Here is a 26787-nt window from a genome sequence, read left to right on the forward strand (position 1 = left end):
GATACTCATACTTTTATGTTTTTTTTTTTGCGATTTGATGCAATTAAAACAACATTTTCACAGAAAAAGTCTGTGTTGCTTTCTATTGCCTATCACAACAGTGATTCAGCTAGGCAGTTCATAAAAGCTTGTATATTTGCTGCTGTAAACAATGCAAAAAAAAAAAAAAAAAAAAACCCTCTAGAAAACAGGTGAGGTGTTGTTGATGGTGATGCTACATTTCCAGCAGCAGTGGCAGTGGTTTGTTCAGATTAAACAGATGAACTGCATGAGCAGAGGTAGCTGTGATGGCTGCATAGACAGAGAAAACAGCGCCAACTACAGAAACTCCACCAACATAAAATCCAAGCATACCTGTCAACATTATGCTGTGAAAAAAGTGAGAATAAAGTGAGAAAAAATAGAACAACAATCTCAAAGATTACCACTTTCAGTAGGGTGAAACCTCCTCCGGGTAGCGTGAAAGAAAGCAGGATGCAATGCATCATAATGTGAAACAAATGCAACTATTTATCTATTTGAAGGATTAAATACCAAACTGGGAATCCACCCAGGCAATGTATGTTTCTACTGAGTGCATAAATTCTACCAGCACACAACCTTTAATAGGGCATCCTAGTTGCTTACACCATGTACACACAACCCTTCATTCTTTCCATGCACTACACTGTCTACTAAAGCAGAAGTCCAATACAAATAACTGTAAAACACACAGAAACAGTCCTAATGACCAGCATTTCTTGTGTGCTGCACTGTAGGAGCATATATCAAGTCGCATGCGAAATAAGTGCTCTTTCGACGGAGCCCGGCTAATCTCGTCATTCCATCCTAGCAGGCAATCTGCAATGTCAACACCGGCCTTATTTTCCACCGTTTTGCAGAGAAGACAAGTGGCAAGAGAAAACTAATTAATCTCACAATCATCCAGCGATTATTATGCTCTCACTTCCACAGGCGCCATGCGTTGCCTCTCCCCAGGAGTGCAATACATCAGCGAGATGGAGCAGGTCGGTCAGTCCAGTCCGCCAGCATCAGTCGACTCTCACGCAAGGAAAGATATTAAACACAGACAGACAGGACAGCTACTGGCAGCATGGACTCAGACAAGGTGTTAATTGATTAGTGTGGAATCAGAGCGTTGGGACCCAGCCAGTTTACCACCCTGATTAGACGGATGAGAGGCTCATTTATAAGCTCGACAGTCACAAGGTAATTACTAAAACACACAGTAATATATGCAGCAGCATAACAGCAGCTGGGGGCATTGCTGTTACGGTGGCGGACAGGACTGGAATGTGTGTGTGCATCCTTTAATTCACTTCGTGTGTTTGTGGCAAAGTTAAGAGTTGGTTATTAAAATTATATCAAAATGATGACATGTCAAATTAAAATGGAACACTGTTCAATTTAAGAAAAAAAAAAAAAGCTCTCCAAGGAAAGTTAAATGCACAGCGACTGTACAAAATATCACAGAGATCTGCCAGATATTGAGCTGCAGCCCCTTTTCGCACAATCCACATCTCAACTGTCTCTAAGGTTAAAAATACTTCTCTAACTCCCTGCTTCTCTTTGTCTACATCTCCTCTTGTGTGACAGCTATAGTTTTAAGAAAGAAAATCGATATGGGGATAATGGCTTTTACCTGGATTCACCTCGTCACTGTACTTCATGAGATGTACCCCTAATGTTTTGTGCATTCAGTGTGTGTGTGTGTGTGTGTGTGTGTGAGTGTGTGTGAACATGAACTAGAAATGTGAACTGGAACCTCTGTTGCTACAACATAAAGTCTGCAAGAAACAAAACCTAGAAACATGCCGCTAAACACTGACAGACTCATACAGCTGTCACGCTCAAAATAGCATTAATTTAATAAGTGATCCAGAAACTCTACCTTGGTTCCTCACAAAATCCCCGTGCTGCTCTCTGTAATCACATTTTCCATCTTGTCTTAGATATTGTCAACTTCTTTCTCAATGGAGCTCTACCCGAGTGTAAAATCACAGATTTAAAATTGTTCAGTTTAGTTCAGACAACTTTATTGATCCCAATTAGGGCAATTCATTAGACTGGGATAAATTTATCTCTCTTTGTAAGCTACTGGGGAAGGTGGAGGACATCTGCTTATCAATGACAGGAGAAATTACACACTGGTGTACTGAAATCAGTGGTATTCCAAAGGTTCATCAGCCTTAAAAAATGATCCTAATTTCCGTCAAAAAGCTCATGGGGATGAAAATATAACAAGACAATAAATAATTAACAGAACAGAAGAAGAGGATCTCATGAGACCTCAAAGCCTTGGCATGAAATCTTTTCATCGTTATTTTTTGGATCCATGTGAGAATAATTTCAGGGACACAAGAAATTGGATATTTTGTTCTTCAGCAGACTGATGCTCTTGGCAAGGATTTGCAACACATTGCAACAATGCAAAATGTGCCTTCTAGATGTTGGCGATTCCATGCTGTTTAAAAGCATCCAGTAATTATATGTGTCAAAATAAGAATAAAATTAGAAAAGAGCTGGATGATGGGAAGATGGGAACTGGATGAATACAAGATGGAAATTGGATGAATATTTTGCTCTCTGACAGACAAATGCTGACAAGGAGATAACTTGCAACATGTTGTTGTCCTACCATGGTGGACTGCAGGCACTGAAAGTGTTTACAAGAGACCAGACCACCAGCAGAATGACATGAGGGCCAGTGCTTTCAGGAGGCAGCAATAAATTTGTGATGAAATCTAACTGCTTTGCTGGAAAATTAAATTTTCCTGAGCAGCAGGTTAGCAGAATTTTCCACCCTCACAGGAAATAAACAAAGTGATTTTGTTCACGTTTGGTTTTGATTGTGAACAGCACACCACACCTTCAAGAAGCTCCAAACCTTTACTGCATTAGCAAAGCAAAAACCACTAATATTTAAGAAAATTATCTGTACTTTAAATAGCAAAAGTATGATGAGTGGAGTAGTTTACGTTGAGAAAAAAATACTGTCTGCTTTCGTAACAAGACAATTTTTCTATTAAACACAGTGTGGTGCACAGTGTGCTTAGAAGCAAAACAATGCAATTGTACACTAGCGATTGCAGAATATTCTACTAAAGCACCAGTCCAATATCACGCATCTCCAAAATCACATCTCAAAACTTCAAAGTAGGGCTTGTGCCAAATCATCTGTACAGCAAGAAGTTCATAAAATGCTGTAAGATATGTAAGCACATTTTACATCTTACTTTTTGTACTCAGAACTTTTAACTAATACAGATGCCTGCATCTAAATTAGTTAACAGCGCTTGCATCATTCCAAACCATGTTTAAAATAAGAGCATTAGAAGAAATGCACATTTGTGAAGTTAATTTCAGTAATGTAAATGCAGTACCCTCCATTACATCATATTGCACTTGAAATGCATATGATGCTTCAGCACATACGCCATATGCTGAAGAAACACATAAGTTGAAAATCAGTTTCTAGCTCTCATATGCGGAATAATTTACCATAGTTTTTCAATCTCATTTTGGCCTCAAGTTGCAAAGACATGAAGTGATGAAAGCCGAATGATGAAAGAGATACGATCAATAAACAGGCTACAACTGTGTTTTACATGCTCGTCCGCTACATCCAAAATAATGCATGCTTATGTTTCCCTCTGAACTGGCACACTGCTTGCAAGTACATGCATACCCACTGATCTATAAGTGAAACATTCTCCCATTAAAGCATCTTGGAAGCTCCCTTCCTGTGCTTACTGAGATGCTTTGTAAGAGAAAACATGAAGCAAACTCGATTGCATAATTAGCATCTCCCAAGCCCACCTGAAAGCTCTACTCAAGTGCATCAAAGTACTCGAAAATAAATTAAATTGTTAGGGGGGATGGTGCCTGACAGCCCATCTATGGAGAGGGGATTTAGGGGAAGCAAAACACAAGCAGACGGTGCTAAGATTCTGTAAATAACCAGACCAGTTTTACTGGAGCCCCCCAACAGATGGAGAAGAAAACAAAGCTGGCTGGTACATCTCCTGGTTGCTAAGTACCACCTGGAGGTAATGAATGTGCTGTCGGTATAAGAGGTACAGCAGACAAGAACTGAAGTCAAATTGTCCACTCAGATACATTTTGGGATATCTTTCAGCTTGCTATCTTTGATATCATTGGTCATCTTAATTTGCAGATATGCTGATAAATATTGCTTAAAAAGAGCAGACCTCAACACTGAGGCCTAGTGATTAAAAACAATCAAAATACAGAGTATTCATTACAACAGTCCCTTAACAGGAAATGAACCAGCAATGAACTGGGTACTCATTGTTCATCTTCATCAGAGTTGTAAAGGATGTGTAGAGACTCAGTGGTGCACTAGTATACTGTGAGGTTGCTTTCACATTTGAACATGTCACTTGATACATTGTTACTTTCTTATTTGGTTTGCTTGGCTGTAACACGAATGAAATCAAAGCGGATCATAGTATATAAATCAAGGTGACGTTCTCTAATTTTGGTCGGAGACAAAAGCGCATCAAGAGAAAAGGTTATTTCCATAATACAATAATATCCTGAACCATGGTCTTTAATGTTCATAACAGTCATGCTCCTTTTGTCTGTGAATCAAAGGAATATTAACCAAAAAGTGAGCGACTGATACTACTCAGAACTTCGCTTGGAAGCAACCTGAGACCACCTCTGTCAAGCCGACTCAGGTTTGAGTACTAGGTGTGCACCAGGTTTTGATTAGCAGAGATGTTGAGTTTGAAATGGAAGACTGAACTGTTTCAAGATGTGATGTCACCTCCTGACTGATACTATGTGGCAAACATGGCAGCAAAACCACATCGCAAATCTGAGGCCAGTGCTCCAAATTTAAGCAAATCAATGGATTCGCCAAAGAAAAAAGAACATGTACACAGAATGTATAAATTATACCATTGTTCTTTCAAAACAGTTTTCAAAACACTGTTTTGAAAGTCTTAAAACTTTTCGAAAAACACTTCCAAAGTTTTGACCTTGTCATATCTATTAATTAATGTGTTCTCACCTACCCAAATGCACTAGGGTTTGATTCAACCTAACTAAATACAGTAGATGTGAAAAGGACCTGAAATTGCGTGGTACAAAGTTTGCTGCAGTTCTACTACTGTTGCTATCCCTTGGCAGCTCACATCCACCTGCACACTGATGTCCATATATCTTTACTCATTGTGTGTCTAGAGAAAGATGACTTACCACACATCCAGTGGAGTCCAGCTTACGGTCAGATATGCAGCGGAAGTTCCGGCTGCAGCCGCCGTTGTCTTTGGTGCAGTCTCTGACGGGCCCGAACGAGTCGAGAAGCACCTCGAGACTGTCAAACGATGAACTGATCATCAACTCCTCTCTACAAAAGTCAGATGGGAAAAAAAAACAACAACATAGAAGAGTGAACAAAAATGTATCATTTATTATTTGTGTGTATTTGTGTGTTTGCATGTATGTTTTTACTGTATTTTTTGGAGACTGTTTTGAGTTTAAGCCTCCATCATTTTGTAAGGACTCCTGGAGGAAATTATAATATTGTGGCTTGACCACAATTTCAAAAGTATCTATAATGTCAGGAATTAGGTTTAGACTTAGGGCTTCAATTATAGCTGCAGTTCTTAAAAAATATACTATTATGAAAAAAAAAACAAAACAAACAAAAAAAAAAAACACTGTCTTATCATAGTAAATCATAAGGTGGAGCCGCAGGAATTGCTCATGTTCAACAAAAACACTCATTTCATTTTCTTATTTTATCAATTTCATTTTCCCTCTAGCTGCCTTACAGTGTCCTTCAGTTCTCTGCAGTCTGCATGCCATTGCTTCTCTGATAACCAAATGCAAAAATAAATAAATAAATAAATAAATAAATAAAATAAAAGACAAACTTCAGCAATTGTATTCTGTGATTATTAGCGTGTATACAAAAATAGTTCCAGTGGAGCCTCAGCCAGCAGAGTTGGACAGGGGTTACGTTGCAATATCATGAAACTTTGGTCACATGGCAAAGAAGCACAGATTACCTTTTCACACTGATTGGCCAAAGGGGGGTATGATGATGGGCGTCATTATATTTTAGTGAATATACAACATGTGGAACTGGAATATTTTGACAATTGGATAGTGCTGGCAGAGGTGTGCGTTGTATTGTTTGGTTTCTAGTGCTCTCCCAGCAGACAGTAGAACTGTTCCTTTAGACCAAATATGGACCAGAGCTGATTTGCATGTGAGCAACAAGCTCGCATGCATTTACCATTAACACATACGCTTTATTCTCATTTAAACTGCTGAAGACATATTTCCCTACTTCATGCTTCAGTGTTTCTTAATGAACAGCTGGTGGCCAAGTAATAGAGGTGCTGTAACATGCTACTCTGTGGCACATTCCACCCCCCCCCCCCCCCCCCCACCCCCCACCCCCCACTCCCCCCCTCACCCCAACACACACACACACACACACACACACACACACACACACAGTGTTTAACTGCAACTCAATGAGCAAATCTGTGTATTTGTAAAAGACAAATATCTGTATTTTTAATTCATGATCTTTTTCATTATCATGCCAAAAGCAATGAGCTTTCAGAGCAATGGCTGCTATGCAAAGCAGTGGATACTACACATGAGATGAAAGGCATAAAACATGAGTGTTATAACCCTGCTTTGAGCAATCCCTTTCAAATTACCATGATTTTTTTTGTGCATCCTAAACACCTTGCAAGGTCAGGATCATCCAACTTAAATATGCACTCGAGACAGGTTGTGATGAAGAACAAAGCAAAGGCAACCTTACAGTGTTTTTTTTATGGAATCTAAATCACCCAGCTACATTTGAAGAGGGATTGTGCTGGCGATGATAAACAAGAACTTCTGTAATAGCATTGCCATGAGCTTTGCCTTGGGAGAGAAAATGATGACCTCTCAGGCTCTCCAAAAAACAAGTTTGGTATTTGTTTTTTTTTTTTTGTTTGCCTCCCCCCCATACACACTCTCAAACCTGCGTTCTGCTGCTGTCCCTTAGGGGAAAAAAAATAGACAGTAGGTTTCTTTGCCTCTCACAGGAAAACTGATGCTATCTCACAAACCAATTTTTCCATTATAATTGTCCGTTTCTTTGTCATTTATTCAGAGGGGGGCCATTGAATAGAGGTATGGAAGATGATGAAACTCACTGAAAAACAGCTAAATTATTTTGAAAATGTAATTATTGTCAAGATGCAACAACAACATCTGTCTTCATATGTAGGTGTAGAAGTCGTCCCATAAGGAAATTCTCATTATAAGTCATTTGTTGGTCATGGCTTGCATCACATCAGCTTATCTCTGATTAAAATGACAGACAATTAAAATGTTTACCAGACCTGTTTGATGTATATCATCAGCATCGGAGCACAAGATCACTTTATCAAGCAATTAGAATTAGCCCCTTAAAATTATCTTTTTCATAAATGCTGCGTGGATCATGTGTCTGAGGGTTAACTAATTAAACTGCTTGAAGACAGAGATATGGGCAGTCCACAAATTGAGACATTAGTTCACGTCAAAAAAAAAAAAAAAGTTATTTGAATACAAATATATTTTCTTTTTTTGCGGTTTAGTTGTGATGAAATAAAAATACTGCACACGTGAAATGAATGGACAATAAATACGACCTGCTTATATCTAATATTTTGTCCAAGGCAGCTGTCTGCAGTTGAAAGAGCCAATAAATGTAAGCCTCAATTATGGCTGCTATTAACATGGACAACTGAGCAATGGGAGGGCCATATCTAAATGAGCGTCAAAATGAGCAGAATGAAGAACCATTCATCCTGACAATTTGCTCCTGAAAAGTACAGTCTATCAAGGTTTAATTGCCCAGTGATACCCTGCAATTTACTTTGCAATAGTTTTTTTTTCTTTTTCTTTTCATTCTTTTTTTTAATTCAACTCTAGGAGAGAAGTGAAAGTTTCTGTCGACAATTAACAGGACAATAAAAAGGCTGCAAAGATTTCAGCTCAAAGTCTGTCTACAGATAAGTGTGCCTTGATGTTTGTCCCCTACTTGATATTCAAATAGTTTAAACTGCAAAAAGAGTTATTTTTATTTTTTCAGTTATCTTTCACAAAGCCCAAAAGGAGAGGAGAAATTAAACACACTGCAATCTTAATCGGTGCAAGTGAAATAATAGATGTGTTTGAAACTACTGAGGCGTGTGATCCTCTGCTCAATACAACTTTTGAAGGATGTTGCTGAAGCACAAGTAAATACATTAGGAAAAAAACAACAACAAAAAAAAAACAAAGCTTGATACTTGAGTCAGTCTTTTGCACAGCCATGATGTCAGCCAATCGAAGGAGGGTAGATCATAGCCCATTTCTATTTGTGCTCCTGCCAGGGAGCAAGACACAGTGACAAATGATTATCAAACATGGGGGAATGGAGCTCAAAAGCAGAGTAAATCAGCAGCTTCAAGAAGGTGGGAGTGGTGTTCCTCGTGGCCCCCGGGGGAAGCTGAAGAGAGCATTCATCAGATCACAGATCTGAAGGAAATGAGTTATTTGCACAGCTTCTTGAAGAATGCTGCCAAATGAAAATAAAATATTGAAAAAGATGGGGGAATAGCAATGTGCAAACATACAGTAGGGGAAAAAGGTAACTACTGCAGAGCCATGCCCTGAACCGCATGACCAGAGGGGGAATATGTTGTGTTGGACGAAGTGCCCAGTCTGAGCTGACTCAGTAACAAACACAAGTACAAGTAAAGAGCAAAACATACAGGAGTCATTGCATCTCAGGCTTTATCTATGACAACACCAAAACATGCAGTACTGCACAATTTCTAAGACCGGTGGACTTAAATCACCGTCACTGTGCTGATTTGAAAGTGTCAAATTTTTAAATGCTACTTTAACACTCAGTGCCTCCCCTAGACACCTGAGGGCCCAAGGCAACAAATCATTTGGGGCCCTTGTGTTTTACTATGATTATATCAATGCAGGTCCAAAAGATGATCATTTTAAGGTTATCTTCCTTTCAATATAATTATAATAATTACTTCGAAAATAAAAAAGTGAATTTGAATTAGGAGTAAAAAAACTAAAACTATATTTATAACTATTAAAATTCTCAAGGTGTTGTGCACGATCTGCTTAGTGGGCACCACGGCTCCGACAGGACTTTATCTCATAGTATGCACATGAATGACCAGGTTTACCATGTAGGCTCTCTCTCTCTCTCCCTCTCTCTCTCTCTCTCTCTCTCTCTCTCACTCTCACTCACACACACACACACACACACACACACACACACACACACACAATTGAATTGTCATTTGTAAACGGTAATGATACAATACCACCTATATACATAAATATGCATTTCAGAGATCAGCCAACAGAAAACCAACCAGCTAAATAATACAACAGAAACATGACAAGCAAGCCAAGTACACACTGCACGCAAAACAATGTATTCCCTCATTTTGTAGCACAATAGGCCTAAATGTAACAACAATAGCACATGCAAACAAAGCAACAAAATGATAAACAATCTGAAAGACAGACAAGAGAATATATTCCTGCCTATTTGAAGTTTATTGTGCATGTTGCTGCAGGACCGCTTCTGCATCAATACCAATACTATGATGACTGCTCATCGGTGCAAGTCCACTCAGTCACTAAAACCAAACAAAACAAAAACACTGACCTTTTATGCATGCATAATGCATTCAGGCGTATGGCTACTGACACCACAGAGTGTTATTACATATTTTATCATTGCTAAAAAACGAAGATCACTTTTCCCCTCCTTGTTACTTCCTGGTACACAGAGGACAGTGATTCCCCTTCCTGATGTCCCTCCACAAACATGTTGTCTTTTGCTTCAGTGAAAAGGATTAACAGGTTGGAAGTGATTTTTCTATTGTCCTTTCACTTGTTCCACCATCTGCTAGTTGAGCTAAAAGAACAGCGACCTCCTCCAGATCTCCTGCAAAGTCTGGCACAGTCACACACAAATGAAAATGCAGTGCTGACGTTGGTAGAGGCTACTTACCTCATCCATGATGGTCCCATTTGTTTACAGTAATCCCATAATGTGTAAAAATGAATCTACAAATATGACCCCATATATTAAAATGCAGCATGCAGCACCTTTAAAAAACAACATCTGATGTAATCTGCATGAGTAATATATTTTCTATGCTGAACGTTATGAGCAGTGTTGTGTATGATCAGTTTCTTGCCTGACATTTGATGAATGGACAAAGAGACTCGGTGCCATTTTTCTCAGCCTGCAGTTCAGCATTGTGAGAAAAAGCTGAATGGCTCCCAGACTATTACAATGTGTCCCAGAGGGGGAAAAAATCTCCATGTCTGAAAATTAATCAACTTCTGTGAGAGACAAATTAATCAAATGAAATTCTGCCCTTTTGTTAATGGTATTCATGTTCTTCCAGCACAAAGTCATCGTCTAACTGAGCTTGGGATTTTCACTTTTATATCATGACCATCCTTTCAGATCTCCCCTGCTTGCAAATATGTGCCAAACTATGTATTACAAAAAATGCATCATATACTTCGTCCCTTCTATATTCCTCAAGCTCTCAGCTATAACAGGTGCCAAGAACTCTTATAGCTGCATACTCTCTGGTAGGGGTGAAAGTAAGTAATTACATTTAGAAATGGTATTGTACTTGAGTAGCTTTTTTGTGAAATTTGTCCTTTTTTGAGTATTGCAAGTATGTAATTTTACTTTTACTAAAGCACATTTTTGCTTAAGTATTGTCCTTACCTGCATTTGATTCCTACCCATTAGAGTGCAACTGGACCCTCTTGCTCCTATTCTAATCAATGAGGCTGTCGAGATAAGTTGCAAGCATGGTGATACAACATCTTTTCCCAAAGCATCAATGGATGTCTGGTGTCTGTTTTTGATGCTCTGTGTCTGCTGTTGCACCACTACTTAACCCTTTTGCTGTTGCCAAAGTCATATAAATCGGATGTGCCGTTTACACTTTGTCTTGCCGCATGGACTTGACATTTACAGTGCAGGCAGCATGAGACGCTGCAATGTGGTGCATGGACGCACAGGTGCAGTCAGAACGAGGTGCATCTTCAGCCACTGTGCACTGGTGAAAGAAAGGAGATATAGGCTACCCTTTGTTGTGTATGAGGAACTGCTGCAAGGTTATGAGATGTTCTTGGATAAGCCCTTCAATTGATTTGCCATCTCAGATGATTCTGCTTTACAGGAAAATGTGCTTTCAATGAAAATTAATTCGAGCAGGAGGAACATTATGTGGGATACTGATTATCGAACATGTTTCACTTACTTTACTGTCAGCTATCATTTACAAGCGAAATGTAACTATGAAGATTTACGCTCTGGTAATCCTATAAATTTGATGCATTTTCAGTGTGTGACTATTTTGAGATTTACTGTTGAATATAAGTTTATTTGCACAATAATGAAAATGCCAAAAAGACTAGGAGACAAAGAAACATATAGAATGTCAGTCATCACTTTATACACCGAATGCTCTTTCTATTACTCACCTTTCAAAACCTCACAAATGTGCCAGCAGCCAGTATACTGCTTGATGAATGAAGGTGCTCAGTTATGAAATTTTTCATATTGACGGTCTGAGAGAGTTATCTACATCCTTTCTCTCTTTGGTGGAGGGGAAACCCACTTAGCATGGATTACCGACATAATTACCACCACCTCCGCCACAACCATCAGCTTAACAACTGCTGTGAGGAATGATGGCCCCTGCAGTTCTGCTTAAAACGGTATGTAACTCTTTGACCTAATATCTGAGAAAATCAGTACAGTCTGGTGGGGAGAATGAAAATTCAATAGCAGCACGAATTAATTTTGCAAAGAGCACCTCAGGGTGAAATTCATGTACTGGGGTGGCCTTATTTTAGTCTTTTAGTCAAGCAATAATCTACAACATCACTGTAAATAAATGTCCATTTGGCTACTCTCTTTCACCGGCTGATATAACATATTAATGACTGAACCTACAAGCAGAGCAGTTCTTTTCAACACAGCTAAAATCCGACAGCAACAACTTATTTATTTGTTGCTTTAGTCTAAAAAAATAAAATAAAATAAAAATAAAAAAATAAAAATCTGCCCCAAACCATTCCCATATCTGCAATGAACTTATTGTCACCACATCCTAATTAACTGCTGCAACTTTAAGGTGTTAAAGGCATGGCTCACCCAACAGTGAAAATTTGGTTAGTATGTACTTATTGCTTACCATCATGTCAGCTGAAACCAGTGTTGGGATGTGGAAAAAAGTAAATGGCTAAATAAAGTTAGGCACAATCTTTCTTTTAAGGCTTTTAATACAGATAAACAGTATTTTGCTGGCTTGTTTATGTGTTAACTCATGATTCTGACATCTGACATGACTTGAAAGTGTGAGATTTAGGATTTAGGATAAGATGTTTTAGGTTTGTAACTAATGTAATTACTGAATTATTGAAATTACAGCAGCAATGCCTGTGCTACTATTACAGAAAAAAAATATTGTAATTAGAGTAGTATCATATTTTGAAATGCATTACCTAAAGTCTGGTTGAAGTGCTAGTGAAGTTTGAGTATCTTTATTAGACACAGCGAGCAGGCACAGCTCCATAGCAGCCCTCTCAAAAACACCTGGGATGAAGAGCTCCAAAGAGGGTAAAAGAAAATCACCATAAAATTACTCCAAACAGCTCGCACGGTAAGTGTTGTGCAGCCAAATGGTTGCACTGTGGGTCCGAAAGTCCAATATTTACCTCATTATCTCTCAGAGTTTTCCCACTCAGAGCTCTGGCTGCCCTACAGCAACGTGGCGGAGGAGTCTTGCTTCGTTCATGTGCTGCTCGTCAGCGTGTACTTTTGAGTTTTATAGTGATACATAGTACTCTTCAGCCAGCAATAACAAAATGAGAGAAAAGTAGCTTTTTTGGAGATTATTATGAAGTGGTACAGAGCTCCTCTGTGCCGTAGTCTTAATACTGCAGTGGAGAATATACGCAGCACTTCTGTAATTGATGCGTGTATTGGCCAAAAGTTGTTGCACGTGCTACCAAAAGTGAGAATGGCACATCTTGGCCATCATGCAACATTTGATTTTGCCTTTTGTATTCACCATTTTATTGGGTCATTCAAGCATGCTCTACCTATAATTACAATATTTCTGAAAGCAACTGAAGGCAACAGCTGCATGCTACGGTACTGACGGCTGACGGGGTGCAGGACAAGTGCAGAAAATCTAGATATTGAAGAGCATACTCCAGTTTAGAACACGAAAGCCGGCCCCGTTCATTCATTCTCTATTCATTCCATCTCTTTTGAAGAAGGCTGATGTGGAGCTGTGCCAGATAACTCGCTGTGCGTTATACTGACATGCCAGGGTTTCAAGTGGCAAGAGGGTTTTTTTTTTTTTTTTTGGGTGAACTATTCTGTTAAGCAAATGGACTGAATGTTACAAAGTTACAGTATAAAATAACATGTGTCATGGTTGTTTTCAGGGAACTCAAGGCACACTGAAGAAACTGTGCAAAGCCAGCCTTTTCAGCCACCACTTCACCATAGGTCACATGTGTTGTCTGATATGCCAAGTCAGAAGCAGAATAAAACACTCAATAATTGCAGAGTAGTACAACGCGTTTTGTCCTTCAGTCGGTTATTCATTTTGAATCAAAATCAAATTAATGTAAAATGTTGTGTGGGTGCATTCACAAAACCAAGGGGACATTTAAGATACCAGTATAAAGCCAAACACTCTCATCTTCCTTTAATGCCACACTGGTATTACTGTATCTTGTTTTAAGGAGAATTTCTCTTGTACATTTTGCTTGGACTATGACATTTTCTCCCACAAACGGAGTGACCAGCACATTTACATGCTTATTTACATACACACATGCAACACTCATTGAGGGGCATCGACAGTATGGTAAACATCGACAGTATGGTTACTTCTAGAAGTTAAAGGGATGGAGTATGATTATTGGAACTGAAGGGATAGTTCACACATTTTCAGAAAATCGATATTTATTCATGTACCCCCTAGCTGTTATGTATCTGGATGCTCTAAATGCTAATCGTTAGCCTCCTGCCATTGAGATGGACTTCCCCCCAGCTAATGTTCTTAAAAATAACCACTTTAATCCACTCAAATTGTTAAATAAACAAAGTTTGACATTGATGATGTACAGCAGAATTTTACATCATGAAGTGGCATAAAAATGTTTGTTTTTTACAAAATGAAATAAAAGCAAAGGAAAGCTTTGTGAAAAGTGTACAATGCAGGGGAGAGGAGGAAAAGAAGAAGCTTCTGATTTTTGTCCTCCATGATGTGTACTTGTATTCAGTGGAAAAAAAAAAAAAAAAAAGCTATCACACTAAGGCAACCTATTTATTAATTAATTAATTTATTATTCATTCATTCATTCTTTTTTATTTATTTTATTTTCTTATTCACACACACACACACACACACACACACACACACACACACACACAAATATGTATCACAAGATAGAGAAAGGAAAACAAAAAAGAAGTGTGCAGGGCAGTTGTAAACCCATCATGGGCCTCTATAAAATTTCACCGTAAAACAATAAATGTACTAGGGATGCACCCGAATCCAAATCTATATTCAGCAAGTACCGAATAATGGCTTTCTACCAAATAAATTACCCTGACAAACATTTTTCTTTAAGTCCGGCTTTAAATAATACATGCAATTACTTCACAATCTGAGTTTACTTGCCAAGGACAACACTAGTTTGACTGTCTTTGACATCCAGCCCTTTAATCTTAAATAGTGTCAACCCGCAAATTTCATTTTATCCTGCCTCGCGGATGGAGATGGACCAAGACAATAGACAATAACAGTCACAGTGCACAAAAATTATGAATATCATATTTCTTTTGATTTGCAGAATACATAGTCGTTAGAGTGAGATTCCTAAACCTGCATAGTTTTAATAAGCAGAAATGTCAGTCATTTTATATTTATTTGTTGGTTAAAATCCAACTATAAAAAAAAAAAAAAAAAAAAAAAAAAAAAAATCCGGTTTGAGCCCACTTCCCCAATCTGAATTCAAATTATTTTTCCCCAGAACAAATACAAATACAAATAGTGGTGTCTCTCCGTAAACCCCTAATATGTACCTAGTCTAGTTTATAAAACAGCTAAAAATAACCATCTTAATCCACTTAAATTGCTAAATTCACAACATTTTCAGCTCAAATAATGTTTAACATTACCTTACAAGTGTTAATTTCCAAAACTAAAATGCACATGTCCAATGTAAAGTGTGAGCATTTTGTCCTCATGGACTTCACATTTTTTGAATATGCCCATTGGATTTTGGGATTAGCACTGCACTGACAATCATATTGTTGAAGCCAACTTCCCCTTCCAAACAAAACAGCTCAACTGTTGATTTTTTTAGACACCATTTCAGACTGTAAAAATCCTGCTACACATCATCAAAATTGTTTATTAAGCAATCTGAGTGGATTAAGATGGTTATTTCAAAGACTGTTCGCTGGGGGGAAGTCCACCTCAATGGCAGGAGGCTAACTACATAACAGCTAAGGTGGGAGTGAAATAATAGATTTTTCTAAACGGGTGAACTATCCATCTCACATGTTGTTAACTATTGCTGTGGGATACAGTTCTATAGATTTTGCTGTGGCGCTGCTGTAAGCTCAGTTTCAGCTGAATACTGCAGCACTGCCTTAGCCCAGTTTTGTCTCTCTCTTTGCAGCCCAGACAAAAAGTGACCATTGCACACAGGGCACATTTCCTCTGGAGGAATTATGAACCATTTAACTATTACATTTTTTATTTACTTTATTTATTTATTTATTTTTTAATGGCACTGCGTTGCCAACTATTTCTTATTTATTTTCTTTTTTTTGCTGTTGTGTGATTGATTTTGTGTTGGACCTCAGCATTTCATTACCCTCAGAATCATGACCACAGAGAGTTCACTGTGTCTGGCATCAAGTGAACAGGGCCATTAAGATGCTCTGCAACAATAGTAAATAAAAGAGAAATGCTGATTAAATGAGAATAAACAACAGTGATCGGTTCAAAGAGTCAACAACCACAATTTGGATTGAAAAATGTTTATCGTGAAGTCAATATATATACATATATGTATATATTGACTTCACGATATATATATATATTGTGGTTGGGATCTCTAGCTGAAAAAATAAAGGACAGAGAGGCAAGAAACTCCTGGTAATGCTTGAGTGCAGAAGTCACATGAAACTCCTACTTCAGTGAGTTTCATCTGGTGCAGTGGTCAGCAAAATCCTACCTTGCTTCACAGCCTTATGGAGCTCTTCTTATTTCTTTAATGAAGGTTACTATCATCACTTCCCCAAAACTTCCTACCCAGAAAGTAGTGGTGAGAAAAAAAGTTGCAAAAGCAAGTGCCGTGTCTTACCTTACATCCACAGCGTCCTCCATGACCGTCATGTCTGTCTTGCACTTGGCCGAGGGGTTTATGGCCAGCTCGGCAGGGGGGATGACAAAGCTTTTGCTCAGTGGCAGCCACATTCCTTCTCCCAAAGTGTAGGTGAATCTGTGGTTGGATAGAAGGATATGTAAGAGAAATAAGGCTAAGGGCTTCAGCTTGGCTTGTGTCAAAGAACAGCAGACAGGTAAATCAGTGAAGTACAAGTGTCATATGTCCTGTCGAGAACAGAATCAGTCAGTGAAAGAGAAATACATTTTTTTAAAGAATATATACATACAGAACAAAATTTCATTTCTTGCAAGGACTCTGACTGATTTAATATTTTGATGTTGTAGCTGTGTACATGATCTTGACAGTTTGCCTTTGGATATTGTTTGTTCTCGTTTGTGCCTTTTCCATTTTCCTCCCTACAATTAAAGAATATTTTCCATCTAATGTCAGTGGTGACAAGCACTTTTAGTTGATGCTGAACTATGATAAAACATACATTAAACAAAATTTTCACTGACACATAAGAGTTGTCGCTCAATTTCTTAGCAGCAAAAGCTAATAGAATATATTGTATCTACAAGAATGTTTCAGGCCACCTCCAGGGGGCAGCATAGAGCACTAAAACTGTGCTAAACAAAGTAAAACCAACAGCGGTCAAAGGGACTCCCTAAATTATATTTCTATTTTACTGTGCACTGGTGAAAATGAATGCTGATTAATAAGATATATTTCAATATGCTTAGATGAATGAAATATGGAAACATTTAGGAAGATTTTTTTTTAAAAAATCCCTCTCTCAACATCACAGAGCTTCAGTACTTCAGTACTGAAATTTTACATGAAATTTACCATAACCATCAGTTTCATGTCATCTTATAATTATGTCTTAAATGGGTTGTGTAACAATAACACATAGTTCAGTAGTTCATAAATAGCTGGATCAAATGTTATGATCATTTTATAGCATTTATCCCCATTGACTGTCATATAACCTAGTTAAGTTCAGCAAAGTGCTCAGCACTGCCTCCACTGACCAAAACACTGCACTGCACCTTTTTCTGCATCATAGCAGCTGATGGCCATGATTCGGCTTCCTCTCTCTATAGGTTTTTAATGGACCTCGATCATTTATCATTACACTGCTGATGTCTGGTGATTAGGTCAGCGCTGACTGATCTAAGAGGTGGGTTACCAAATAATGGTACTATTGTGAGTGAGAGCTCTACAGATGTGTTATAATGAAGAAGCATAGTGATTCCTCTCCGGCATTGTAACTACTTTCTCTGTTTCAAAGGATGTACCTTCAGTGGCTTTTCAAAAGGCCCCCCTGCTGCTGTGCCCCTCTAAATGTGCACGGCTTAATGTCTCACAAAAATGGCTACAGCGCAAAGACTAATGTTTTTGATGAATTAATAATTTGGTAAAATGGTGTCAAGTTGCCAATGGGTTGTTTGTATTAAGCTTCACTAACATTATCCTATTTTGCATAACTATTTCTTGAACAGAAGGACTGTGTGGTAATGGACTAAATGCATACTAAATGTGAACCCAGACAAAAAGGGCCAATAACATTCTCACCAGTGAGCAAACAAGACTACACATCTGTAAACAACAGATGTCTGGAATAAGGACACAAAAACAATTCTTCAATTTGCGAGTCAATGAATTCCATCAATCTTTAAACACTTTGCAGATGAAATGTAATGCTTAAAACTTTTTAAGTTAAACATTGCGCCCTGATTAACATCAAATGCATTATTAGCGCCACTGAATTATGCATGGCTACTTGTAGCACAAAAAGGGGGAACTTGTTGATTAAATGGTTAACAACCATTTTCTGCAGACTAAACACATTTTCTCACTCTCATTGTTCAATTTGCATTTAATAAAATGCTAACTTAGCATAAGGAAAGGGCACTGGATCATGGGTACAGCATGCTTTACTAGTCACTTTAAGGAAAGAATGATTAAACCTTGATTAAAACTGGAGCAATTAATTACATCTATTTAATTTACTTGGCTTGTTTAAAACTCAAGTGTTCAGTGGATCAAACTCCTGCTGTCCCTCCATCCACTTTAACACAATGTACTGAGTTCTTTTAAATGATTATAGGGTGGCAAGTCTATTAAAACTGTATTATTTCTGTATTATTTTTAGAACGCTATTGCCTCTAGTCTTATCTTTTTTTTTTTTTTTCATTGCAGCATTGCTTCATATGGGGCCCCTGTGCAGCAGAGGAGCACTCAAATTCCCTGTGATTCAGTATGACGCATATTGGTGAACCAAGTACAAATTAGCAGCTACTTAACAAGCACTCCTTTATAATAGACACCTGGGGAATAGTATGCTGCTATATGGCTTATTTGTATCATCCGCAGAGGAAATATTGGTGGAAAAAGAGCTCCCATGAGAAAACGGCCACTGAGTGAAAAACATGTTTGCAGTATTCAGTGTAACTCCTGGCTGCTAATACCACATGAATGGCAAACACTGCGAGTTTGCATGCTGATTCACAACATTTATATCTACTTCCTCCAGCACTTCAGTGAAGTTTTTGCTTGCATTTTTTATTTTGTTTTATTTTACTCTCTATACCAGTGTGATTCTAATTGCCTCATTTGCCTCTATGTTTAATGGTAATATCTGTTTAAGCAAATAAGCTGATGGCAGGCCCTCCGAGCGCTCATTGATATTCAAGGTCTCTTCCAAACGTTTGGAGCCGATGAAGCTGTTTGTCAAAGTTCAAAGCAGAGCCCGAAACATTTAAATTAGGATGGATGGCTGTGTGGGAGCAGTTTGAGGACAAAGAGACTTTAAACTGCTCGGCTGGACAGAATATGGATGAAAAGGTTCCCTGCAGAAAACATGCTAACTGGAAAAGCAATGTATCAAAGCACTTCCTGGAGATGTCAGCTTGATGCCAGCATCCTCGGTGCCTGTTACCAACACAAAAGACAGCGCTTACAGCCATGAGAGTGGGCTGTGTGAACTGTGTGAGTGTTTCTTTCATTGGGATGCAGTGGTATACAGAATAATTACTCTTTTGTTGTTTTGGCGCTGTTGTCTTGTAAAGTGTGTAAAAAAATAAATAAATAAAAAATGAAAAAAAAAAAAAAAAAAACATGAAGCATATACTCAATAAGACTTTCCCTTCTCTGCCACTGAGTGATTCAATTTGGGACGACAAGCAAATTGCAACATTGCTACCTACCTGTATCAGAGCCTTCAGTTGTTCGCCTCATGTTTTTCATTACTAAATAGCATCCAGTGGACAAGAAAAAGAGGCATCCTGCCAACTGTAATTTTTTGATTTAGTGCTTATATACTCAGGGAAGAAGTTACAGGAATAAGAAAATTGAAAAAGAACTGTCTGTGTGTGTAATACTAAGTAAAGAACTCACAACTGTACTCTGGAGTGAAATACTGGGATACATTTTATTTAATGTAAGAAACACTAAATGCAATGTAAGATGTGCATTCAACTGCATACATCCTGAGGGAAATTCTTAATATATTCAAAAGATAGATATGATGAAAACACTATGTTATGTTATGTTGGTTATGGTTATATATATTGGGCAATGGTTCTCAATTGGTCGACTATAAGTGCATATTTGTTCTTAGTCATTAAGTCGGACCATATATAGGCTCAAAGCCACGGAATTTCATTTTTTGCAAAACTTGTAGTACAGTAATCCACAAATTTTTCATGCACAGTTAAAACACAAAACACAACACTTAGAACCTTACAATATCAACAGAACATTAAAATATTTAGTTGCTTTGCTGAAAGGGGTAAAGAGAAGAAATATTTTCTTCAGCTACCGGCTGGCTATGTCAGTGTAAGTACAATTGAGCTTAATATATTTAGTGTTACCCTTGCATTTGGCCATCAACAAAGCTACTCCACAAAGCAAACTCATGCAAAAAAAAAAAAAAGCTGTACTAGTGATGTTTGTTACGATATGAAATTAAGTTTTTTTGTTTGTTGTTTGTTTTTTTTTCAATGATGAAGTGGACACACACCTGCAGTCCTCTCAGAATCCACCTGTGGTTTACTTTTGGACCGACACCCAGCAGTTGAGAAGCACTGAGGCTGTTGTATTCATAAACATTTTCATCAAAGTAAGAAAGACCACAGCTATTATATGGTAGTGTTATGTAATGTGTTAAGTCATACATAGCAAATGCTTAATCGGTTCTAATAAAGTTCACAAAAATGCTTTCTATCTTGAGACTTTTCTCTTCGATTCTCAGCATGAGAAAGTTGTGATGATTTGACCTGAAAGTTTTGGAGGGTGAGAAAATAAGCTGGCTCCGCCTTTTCCAAGCTGAAAATCTCATCTCTCTCTCCATTACATGGCACCTTTAAGACTGGCAATCTGAGCAGCTGCAGACAGCCGTGCTGCACCCCTTAATCATGAAGGGAGTGCGCGAAAGAGAGACTTATTTGTAGAAAGAGTAAGTTATTTGACAGTACTACACTTTGGCAGGGCTGAGCCATTTAGATGCACCTCGTCTACGCCTGGTATGACCGTGCAAGACATTGCGCCGTGGAAATTCTGGTCAGATGAAACAAAATTTTGTGAAGTTGTCCTTACCTGAAAATGCGATCAGAGGGTTGCTCCCCCATCACAAGATCAAAACCACGCTGGAATATGGTGTAGGGCCAGGGACTGGCATCAGAAAAAGTGTAGATCAGAGAGGGAAAGAGAGCAAAAGAAGGAGAGAGGAGGAGAGAGAACAAAAAAACTTTGTGTTAAAATCAAAGGAAAAAGAACCTTCAAAATTTTCAGTGTGCCTCTTGTCACCTAATCTGAAGCAGTGTTGGGCAATTCACTCAAAAAATGTAATCAAGTAAAGTTGCTTGTTACTTTCTTTAAGCACATAATCACTTTGCTAATAACTATAAAAAGTGATTGGGTTGCTAATGACTTTAGTATTTGTTTTTTTTTTAAACCGAGAGATCATTACCAGAGAGAGAATACAAGGATAGAGCCAAAATTTTATTAGTGATGATACTGCATATTAAATCATTATGTTTAGCATCAATATCAATTGGTATATACCATTTTAGAACCCACATTGTTTGCCTTAGCATTACCAGAAGCCCTCCCTAACTCCTTCCCAACCATCTAACATGTGTGTGTGTGTGTGTGTGTGTGTGGGTGTGTGTGTGTGTGTGTGCATGGTTTCTCTTTACTACACTGTCCTTTCTTATGACTGTGCATTGAGACATTTTTGTGAAGTTTACTTTAACTTGATTTGACATTAGTCAGTCAAATCAGGTTTCAATGAAATTATCTTGATTAAATATCATCTGTCATAGACACCCCATATGGATTATTCTCAGCATTATTGATATTAGTTGCAGTTTGCGGCGGTGTCAAGGAAGAAAGTTCAAATAAAACGGGAAAAAAATATCAACCAAAGTGGAGAGTAGTTTCTGTGTCTTCATCACTCTTTTTGGTTTATAGATTACAGTCTGTGCCGAATGAAATTGCTCATATCAGCAGAATAAAAATGAGGAGCAAGAATGGTCGGGCCAAAAGTCCACCAGACTCTGCAGCTCACGTAAGTATTAGGCATATATATCCTGGCTGAGAATTGATATCTTTCAAAAAATAATATAATCGGAGGGAGCCAGCACATTTCTAAAGTCTCATTTCTAAACAATCTTGATGTCGCCACATTTTCCACAGGGCAGCCACTTTCATGACGCCACATTCTTCAAGTCAGCACCTCCTGTGCAGTATGCATGAAACACACAAGTAATGTGTTTTTATATATATAGTAATGTAATTGTAATGTGATTACTGAAACATAAAACAGAATCTTTGCTAATCTTAGTTCAGTAACTCATTACAAAGTAACGCGTTATTCCCAACGCTGATCTCAACCCCCTAAAATCCCATGCCATGTTCTTCCTGCCTTCCAGAGCGCCCCACAAATCAAAACTAGCATTATGATGTATACTGTGTGTAAACATGCTGATTGAAAAATGTGTTCCCCAGCAGCTGACATGCAATGTGACTTTGGCTCATATCTATTTACCAGTGGCAGGAATAAGAGATGATGACAGAACGAGAGAAAGAGACAGAGAGGGAGAGAGAGAGAGGTGACACAGAGCGCAGATGATGAAAAGAGAGAGAGACACAGCGAGGGTGAGAGAGAGAGGGGAAGAGACAGATGCCGAGAGGCAGAAGTGAGGGAGAGAATGATGGAGATTAATGGGGAGTGGCAGCTTGGGGACTAAACAGTCTGCAGAGTGAGAGAGTAAGGAGGAGAAGTGACAGGGCCCTGATGTCACTCTGAGCAAACTCCTACTCTACTGTAAGCAAAAAGAGCATCGAGGCAGAGGGTAGCGCCTTTGACGCCACAGGCTCTGGTCATTAAACATTTAAATCACCCCAGGATGCCCACTCTGTCGCGCAGTGCCAGGGAGACAGAGAAAGCACCAGGGAAATGAGCCACGGGGAGTGGGGATGGAAAAATTCTGATGTTTCAAAATTGTAGACAGAAAGAAGAACAGAAAATGCTTGAAATTTTGAACTTGCACTGAACTTGGCATGGCATACAGTCAAAACAAAGAGAACAAGGTATGTCCTGATATGTCAGTCAGACTGACGTGCTAACCACAAATTGGCGATGTAAAATGCCTGAATCTGGCATGTGACCTTTTCTCACCTATACAAGTCCTGAATACCGGTTCTGAGCCTCAAAGCTCCAGTTTGGGAATATCACTGAATATTCAAAGCTTCAGTGGAGGCATGTGAGGGGCACGGGCCTTCAAGGGTCCAAACTCATTATTAAACTATGTTAATGTAAGACATGTATGAGCGTCTAAATGATATTTTACTGTGCAAGCACACACACACTCTCTCCCTGTCTCTCTGGTATATTAACAGCCTGAGAAGCTCCTCATAGCTTTTAAGTGAATCATCAAACTCATAAAACATAAGCTGGTAATGTTGGTGACAGTTATTCTGAAAGTTTCAGTATCTTTGTCTGAGAGGAACTGATTAATATTTGATGCATAAACTACTAATACTAATATTTCACAGGGATTTTGGGAAGTAATTAAGAAGCAATCAATCACAGATTTTGCCGCTGATAACCATGCCAACAGTCAAAACTTTGATGAATTCTGGTTAATACCTTTTCTGCACCATCCATTTTCCCTGAGACTCTGCAGTGTATCAAACAAACAAACAAACAAAAAAAACATGGCTACTTTCCTTTCTTTCCTTTTTCAAAATTAAAATATAACAACAACAACAACAATAACAATGATAATGATAATAATGATGATAACTGTTTTGCCCCTCTGTGGTACAGATTTGGCGACATCTTCGGTAATTTGGTCAGTCAAACACTGTACTGTGTTACCTCTTTGCTTGAATTGATGACGTTTTAGTTTGATCTTGAAGTTTGATGAAGTTTGAGTTGACAAAGTTTCAATTTCTGTAGGCGGTGCTCTCCTCTTTGTCTGCTCTGCCATGGTGGCTATACTGCTCATTATAACTACCCAGCTCTTCCTCTGTTTATTCCAAACAAACTGCTGTAACAGCCGCCAGAAACCCAAAACTCATCACTTACTGTGGGAACTGGTCCCTGGAAAGAGCTAACAGACGCCAGGTGTTTAGAAAAGCCAATATTAAAGCTCTCATTTACTCAGGTTATATCATTCTGTCCATTTTGCAAGTAGCTAAATGGACAATATTTATATGAAAATGATGTGGACCTTTACTTTAAAAACAGTGAAATATTGATGAGTAAACACAAAGCCTCTGTGCATGCTGACATACTTACCAGTTTGGGAGTTATTCACCCAGGGCCAAATTCAGACCTTGACTTTGGTGCAGTGGTATTTAAATCATTTCTTATGCCGGCACTACCCTGGAGTTACACACAGGGTTTCGTGGCGTCCGATGAGATGCGCACTTGAATCATGAATAATTAAATTGAACTCTGTCCACTTTCACATCATGATAAATGGATTCTGACTCAACGTCCATCAGTATGTACCTTTGCGTACTGCACCCTCAGCCCTGTACGATGCCTGGTGATTCCATCAATCTCCTGATGTAAGACAAGAAATCTACCCACCAATCAATACCAAAGTCAACAAATATGATATGAATTATTCAACCACAAAACTTGAAGCGCTAACCAGAAACATTAAAATTAAATAAATAAAAACGATCTCAGCCCACTAAATCCTTCAGTGAGAGCTTGGAATATGCTTTAAATCACAGGCTGCCCCCTCTCTTGCCTTATTCCCACACTGATACACACTCAGACACACTCATACCCAGATTCATCTCTCACACAAGTCAGTTGAATTTTTAAGGAGACAGCGCTACCAAGGCACACAGAGGGTGCCAAGAAATCATTTAAATGTGCTGGGTTTAACAGACGCCTTGTGTATTCAGCATTTGCACATGGATGGGGCCTTAGTCACTGAGGTTTGCTCTCGTTTGAACAATGATTTGCAGAAACAGATCACACAGCAGACATCCTTCCCATATGACTTCAGGTAACGATTTTTTTTTTCCACTTCAACTCCAGGCAACTGGCATCCTTTCTATCGAGATAATAACATCCTGGACAGGTGTTTCAGATATTGTGGGAATATCTCAAGCTTCTGTCTCCTGCTATCTGGAGCATTTCATCATGGTAATAATGCAACAAAGTATGTCTGAATCAGCATCCTGACGTGGAACGGTGCATGATCAAGTGCAGTTTCTGTGGTATTATGGACTTCCCAAACAGTATCGGTACCCACAATTTCACACAAGTGAAGCTCAATATATAATAATACATGCATAGATGCAGGATAAGACATTGCACTATAGGCTTTCCAAACCTACAGTACCAACACCTGCACATAAATGACCCTCAGGATGCCAGTTGTAAAAGAATTAATGATGTGTGGGTTCATTCATTCCATTTTTGGGCCCTTGTGGCACCTACTGTGTGGTTTCAGGTCAAAAAACAAAACAAACAAAAAAAAAAACTTGCTGTACGTCAGGTGGGGTACTGGAAGGTTAAGGAAGAGAGAAGTATATTTTCAATTGTACTGAAATGCTCACAGTCAATGTGGTATCAATAGGCTATCAGTGAATTTATCAACATCATCATCTATTAGTTTGTGTTACGGTTAGGGTTAATGTTAAGTTGATACTAAAGTGATGCAAGGTTAATGTTAAGTTTAACATTTACTTTGTATATTCCAAATATAGTCTTACCATATACGGCATTTAACCAGACACTTTAATTCACCACTTTAAAAAAAAATTGGCAATACTTGTTTCATCTTATTAATTTTCAGTCTATAATGCATGCAGCATTATTACGCATTTTAATTCTAAGGTTTGTCTTTTTTTTTTTTTTTTTTTTTTTTACTGCATATTCCATTAATTAAGCATCTGATCTGATGTAACTAGTCTGTAAAACACACAACTGGCATGGTTTATTCTGCATTTCAACAATACAGGCCCAAAGAAAAGCCAATAAGCATACTGTAAAGTCTACTAATAAGAAAAACCTGCAGACTATGATCATGAGCTGAGTAAAAATAACCCAATTTTCAATGCAGATTAACAATAGCAGAGTGTGCTTTTGGTGGGTTCAGGTCACTCCAGAGGTGACCCGCAAATCACACACCAGAACACATTTACAGACACAGGAGAAGACTGAGTTCCATATATACTGAGTTGGTATGTGATACAGATGTCGCTCTGAATAGTGATTGCGCAGTTTCAGTGTAACTGTGAGTGATGAATGGATATGGATTTGATATGAAAAAAAGAATGTGATTTCCTGTGGGTAGCAGTTTAACATGGACTTTGAAATTACTGCAGATTTCCAAAAGTATATTGTATTTCAATCAGTTATTCTCCCAACCATGATGCCAAATCATTCCTTGTATAGTACTGTTCTGACTAGAAACCATGTCAGAGGCACCATAATGAGGGGAAGAGCACAGAACAAACCTGCGCTTATGAGATGGCATGTCCAAATCATCTGCACCATAAACAGTCCAAATGTGAACAGGTCAATCAATGCTGAGGAGGACTAGGGTGTTAGACCACCACTAATGAAATGACTGAGATTTCCATAATTCCATCATACATTTACAACCTTCTGACAGTTTTATCCAAAGCAGTTTACCAGTGCCATGTGCACACACATTTTTGATACAAGGACTGTGCTGTTTACTCATAACAAGTCTTTTCTGATGTGAGCAGCAGCTTGTAGAATGGCAACCTATCCACAAA

The 26787-nt window shown here is 38.4% G+C and overlaps 1 protein-coding gene across 2 annotated transcripts in view; it reads right to left on the minus strand.

Annotated features, from left to right (window-relative positions):
* astn1 (astrotactin 1) overlaps positions 1-26787 on the minus strand; it is a 378530-nt gene that overhangs the window by 228898 nt on the left and 122845 nt on the right. For both annotated transcript variants that reach the window (XM_030073613.1, XM_030073612.1), the window contains exons 10-12: positions 21106-21180; positions 16480-16617; positions 5227-5377 (exon numbers count right to left, since the gene is read on the minus strand). In XM_030073613.1, coding sequence (XP_029929473.1) covers positions 5227-5377; positions 16480-16617; positions 21106-21180 — 364 coding nt within the window. The remainder of the gene's footprint in view (positions 1-5226; positions 5378-16479; positions 16618-21105; positions 21181-26787) is intronic.

Source organism: Myripristis murdjan, chromosome 17, assembly GCF_902150065.1.
Source record: "Myripristis murdjan chromosome 17, fMyrMur1.1, whole genome shotgun sequence".
NCBI classification, from domain to species: Eukaryota; Metazoa; Chordata; class Actinopteri; order Holocentriformes; family Holocentridae; genus Myripristis; species Myripristis murdjan.